Genomic DNA, 5,821 nt, shown 5'->3' with positions numbered 1-5,821 from the left:
AAACCATCTAAAATCAACGTGGACATATGATCAGCTGAATCGTCACGATATAATCCCCACGATTCTCAAATTCTATCTATAGGTAGATTCTCATAAAAGCTCATTAAAAAAACCGAAACAAAACAAGCTCATAACTTTCTGAAAATAGTTGTTAGAGTCGCACGGTCAGTGGATCCCATATGTGCCCGTGTCTATGCCCGCGACCGCAAGAGCCAGGGCAGTGTAGTGCTTATCCCTAGGGCTGCCCACGCGAAGAAGGCCACTAGAAATTGGGACTAAACAGCAATAGAGAAAAACCAATGGCAGATGTTTAATTTTATTAAACTTTTCCGTCACCATAAAAGTGAAAGCTAGGGAAAAAACTATTCTCAGTTTATATTATATTAGAGTAAGAAGTTGTTCATTTTAAACTTTGGAACTTAGAGCTAGAGGCAAGTCCAATGGGTAGTCAGGGTAGGTCCATAACTACTATAAAATTTGACCTAAAAATAAACTACATCTCAGCATTTAGGCCTAAAGAAATAAGCCTATATATGTAACTTGCAACCTAATTTGATGAATTAAATATTATGAGATATTTTGGTTATTTTCTGTTTATGTACTAAATAGTTAGAAATTATATGTGTGGTACGGAATTATACATAGTATTACACGCTCAAAAAAATGTCTGCTCGAAGCCTATTTGATGCGGCACCTGCAACGGATGCGTGACACAGCGGACAGAGCTGCACCAAATGAGGCTGTGAGATGTAGCAAAACCTAGCTAGCTTCGGGGGAAGGGCTCTGGCCGGAGCACAACGAGACTACGAGAGCCACAACAAACGAGGCATTAGCAGCTTTAGAAGAAGAAAAAAGTGACATTATGATATACGATTTTTACCTTAATAATGTTATAAGGGCAATGTGTGGTAGCTACATATACAGAAAAAGAGGAGCTACATAAGGTCTCACATGTTTCTCCTATAAATACCCATACTCGGCTCCCTAAACCATCCCATCTCACGGCTAGCTAGCACAAGCATAGTGCAGGGGCTTGCCACCTAAGTAAGGCCCGCCTGAGAGCCATGGCATCCAAGGCCGTCCTCTTCTTGGCTCTCAACCTCCTGTTCTTCACGGTGGCCAACGCCTGCGGCAACTGCCCGACCCCAACGCCCCCGGTCGAGCCACCGCCGCCGCCTCCTGCTGCTACCCCACCCCCTTCGTCCAGCGGCAAGTGCCCGCTGAACGCGCTCAAGTTCGGCGTGTGCGCCGATGTGCTCGGCCTCGTCAAAGGCGAGGCTGGCAAGGTGCCTGCCGAGCCATGCTGTACCCTCATCAAAGGCCTTGCGGACTTCGAGGCCGCCGTCTGCCTCTGCACGGCCATCAAGGCCAACGTGCTCGGCGTCGTCATCGATGTCCCCATCAAGCTCAGCGCCCTCGTCAACTACTGTGGCAAGTGCGTGCCCAAGGGCTACTTGTGCGCGTAAGCAGCTTCCGGCGGTCACACGCTCGTAGCTGTTCACGTACGAGATTACATATGCACGCACCCTGCATGGCACGAATGCATGCATTGTGTCTGCTGATATATCTCTCCTGTCTCAGTTGCATTGTGCACCTTTCGGTTCTACAAAACCTAGAACCATTCCAGCCAAATACTTGTCAGTTCAATTCGCATGTATTGTCTCTTGTTGAATTCCCATTTTTTTTTGTATTTGGTCATTTCCTCGTAAGAGTCCGACACCTTCTCCAAGGAAAAAGGGCAGTGTTGAGAGTCATTGTTGTGTATGTAAAACCAAACACTTGAGCTTGTAGTACCTTATTCGATTTCTTATTTATTCCTGTCTTTCGGAGTGAGAATAAAGCCATCTGGTCAATCTCTCGTGATCTACTTTTATTAGGATTCTAGGACTTCTATAACAAGCAAATTTTTTTTCCTTTTCCAAATGAGAAGTATAGTATATATTTGAAATCTTAGATCTATGTCGAGTGACTACAATCATTTAGGTCGGAGCTCTGCTTAGCACACGAGGCACATGCACCTAATAACTTCATCGTTCATGAAATGACAGATAGATGGTAGCATCCAGTTCAAATCTCTATAAGTGTGAATTTCAGATTGGGTTATTTAAGGGTCTAAGTTTCTGATGCAACGAGTTGCATATATATATACGGTTGGATGTAGATCAAGTAAAAAAAAATATCCGCTCTCTAAAGAGTGAGACGCATATAATTCAACGAGAAAAAAATATTAACATAGTAGTTGGGCTTAGACATAAAAAAAATTACGATGAACTGATTTTCCACTACATTCGTCCTAAAAAGCTGCAAACTCTAGTTTTGTAGCTAGTCAAAAATATTTAATTTTAGACTAAACTTACAGTAAAGAGTTTCGACACTTAATTCACATAGGTATGTTATAACACTATACCCAATAATCACTCATCTAGCAATGCCTATTTGATATTATAAATTCCTATAACTTTTTTCTTTGTAATTCAGTAAAGGATGAGATAGTTTGACTAAAGCAACATGGTAGAGTTGTAAAAAATAATTATAGTTAGCATATATATACTCCCTCCGTCCTATAAATAGTAATAATATTCTTGCTTTCTGAGAAATTAAATATTTTTTACTCTGACTATATATATAAGTATATTGATGTTTTTGATATATGATTAGTATGATTAGATAACTAAGCGATATGTTTTTTATAATAAACTTATTTAGAAATACGAATGTTGCTAATATTTTATGAATCTAATCAAATTTAAAAATTTCGATCAACATGGATCTTGCAATGATGTGTGTCTTTGATTTGTTTTAAACAAATGCCACATTATAGCTCAGCTCCGGAGAAGGGTCTGGGCAGGACCGTAGGAAGGGTTGGATTGCATAGCCCGTGAATACGGGGATGGCCCGCGTGTACCTCCACTCCACTCCAGTGCAGAGGTCAGGTGGGCCCAGACGACGACGCAGATAGATAGCTGTATCTGATAGGCTGGTAGCGGATTACTCCAAACAGAAACGAGTGGGATAGCGTAGCGCGTAGCCTTGCATTGCGCTATCAAGAGCTGGTAGGGTGGCGCGCGATGGGATGGATGGATAGATAGGCACAGTACGTACAACAAGCCCGTGACCGTCTTCCTGGTTGTGGAGCCTAGCCTCTGCGCTTCGCACGTGTGTCTGGTTCAGCAAAACAGGCTGCAGTTAGCCCAGTCACGATTTTATCTTACCTCGGCCCAGTAAAGCGAAGCATTCGGGCCCAGCAGGTAACATTGTAGATCCGCCGCCGGCTGCGGCAGCGGCACGAGATAAGCGTGGGCGGCCAACGCCGCCGAACACGATAGATCCGATCTATTGAGAACTACGTTACCACGGATCATCAGATCCGTTCCCTTCCCTCCCGTCAGCAGTAGAGGCGCAAGAAGCTGTAGAGAACCCGTCTCCCTTCCCATAAGCACGACAGAGGAAACACACGAGACACGTGATATAGGGTTGGACCTCTGGCATCTTTCTGATCTCTATCTTATGAAGGGGTGTACATGTTCCTTATATAGAGATGTGAGACCCCTCAGGGGCAAAGTCGGTATTTGCCCACATAACCCTAACTAGGGTTACTTAACACTCCCCCTTGGGCGAATACCGCGACCAACACATGCCTCTTTAAAACTCCCAAAAACTCAGTGGGAAAAATATGGAGAAAGAGTACATGGTGACGCAAATTGCATTTGCACTTTGTTGCCTCGTTAAAACCTTATGTGAGAAACTTCAAGAAAACTCACTAAGGGAAAAAGAGTGCATCAACTGTCATCAGGACATATTTCGATCTTCTAGATCTAGATTCCATCGAATCTTCTACAAGGGCTAAATTTAGAAATGCGCTCCCCCTGATTCTTGCAAAACCGTATCAATATGGCACAACATCTTCTTCTAAAAGTATATACACATAAAGATTTAGCAAACGGATTGCATATCCTTGCAAGGACTATTTCAGGAACTTTACCTCTACTCACTTCTAGGATATACGAGGTAAGTGCACGTATCAATATAAATAAGCCACTTTGACTCATGGTGTTCGATCGACTGGATTTATATATTTGATAGAAAGTTCCATAAAGGTTCGTATATTGATCATCAAGCTCACGCCTTCAGGACATAGAATATGACATTTATTGTCTCACGATTATGATCAATATAAGCCTTCAGGACATAGAATATGACATTTATTGTCTCACGATTATGATCAATATAAGCATTCGCTCCCCCTGACGATGACATCTGTCAAAGTCGTTATCCCTCATAACTCAAGCATATTCTTCAATATATATGTCTCATTGTTCATCTGGAATAACGAGAACGGATGAGGTTGGAGTGCTATCATTTTCTATCTTACACCACAATTTATACATAGTTGTGCAAAGCAAATAACATGTCCTTCAATAGGACTTAGGGGATAATATAGTTGCAATAGTACATATTCTAAATATGACACATCGCTCCAGGCGTTCATCCATCGCAACATCTATGATGGTGTAACAAAAGTCCATCAAAGATCGTAATCCATCAGGGATTTTTCATCGATCAGATACATCGTTATAGTCTGTCATTCTGGCACAATGGGGATATTTTGCCAGTAGCACCTAAACCTTATAGGTTTCTGCCATCAGGGCTTTAGAGGATACCGTAATTCCACATATGATGGAATACACGAGTGTACATACACTCGGTAAAACTCGTGACATGCACATGTGCTTATCAAGCAAACTTCAAGTCCTTTGGTTCCTCATTTCATTCATTCTCGGGTCTATATGGGTCTTTATCCCTTTATAGGGATTATCAAACTTTGGTGTTTAACACAGACTTTATTTCTTCTGGAAAGGTTCCATCAAGGAACTATAATCTCATCTAGGAGATATTCTCTCTACATAGGAGAGTGTTCATTCATCATGAATGTATTATTCGGTAAGAGATTTATATGTTGCATATTTATAATTCAAAGATACGAGTCCTTCTAGGATCTCATGACGGATCTTCAGAATCCTATTAACTGCATATTTTAATTCATGCCATTTGTCAGATATATTACATAGCGGAACAATGTTATTCAACACATATGTGGGATGGGTCTCTCACTAGACCACTTGAACCATCGCATTCACCACACATTATTTAAATAATGCCCATAAATGTCCGAACTTCAAGCTCGCGACTTTCATTTTGTGATTCTTGGTTCAGCCTCGATTGCATTTATCAATGACCCGATAAGAGAGCTTAAAGCACTCATGCCTAGGACTTTGTTTTGGATCCATTTGCAATCTAGAGGGGCAAGATAGGTGTCGACATATTTGTCTCCCACATTTAATAATGATCTCCGTCATTTCCCAAAACGAAAGATTTATTGTTCCGTATTCCCAGCACAATGATATTGCGCGTATTGCTAGGAATTTCATCATCAAGATGAACCTCTTCGTGAGGCAAATCACCATCAGGGTGAATTAATCGAAGGAGAGTTATCACAGACCACGTGAATCTGCAATTAGAATATATGCTTTGACTAAGGCTGATGGATCATATTCGCAGGCGTCCCCGAGAATAGATCAAATACCAATAAGTCAAATGTAGATATGATATTAAACCCGGGTATATCCACATCTACATCAGGTAGAAGCATTCAGACCAATATGGTTACTCCTCAACGATTTCTGGCAAACTCCATATACATAGGAGTACACACTAAACGACAAGTTTAGTTTGGCTTTTGTGCGTTTTATAGAATATTGAGGCATTACAATATATGGGCATTTCTCCCCCTAATGCCGAGATGTTCTAAAAGCATACAGAT

The 5,821-nt window shown here is 41.5% G+C and overlaps 1 protein-coding gene across 1 annotated transcript; it reads left to right on the top strand.

Annotated features, from left to right (window-relative positions):
* Positions 1-991: 991 nt before the first annotated feature.
* Positions 992-1,834, top strand: LOC541620 (GR1a protein). Its single transcript, NM_001111375.2, has one exon. The coding sequence runs from the start codon at positions 1,065-1,067 to the stop codon at positions 1,464-1,466; it is 402 nt and encodes a 133-aa protein (NP_001104845.2). The 5' UTR covers positions 992-1,064; the 3' UTR covers positions 1,467-1,834.
* Positions 1,835-5,821: the final 3,987 nt, after the last annotated feature.

This window comes from Zea mays, chromosome 10 (genome assembly GCF_902167145.1).
Source record: "Zea mays cultivar B73 chromosome 10, Zm-B73-REFERENCE-NAM-5.0, whole genome shotgun sequence".
In the NCBI taxonomy this organism is placed as follows: Eukaryota; Viridiplantae; Streptophyta; class Magnoliopsida; order Poales; family Poaceae; genus Zea; species Zea mays.
The sequence above is the reverse complement of the archived record's forward strand: the minus strand, read 5'-3'. Positions and strand labels throughout refer to the sequence as shown.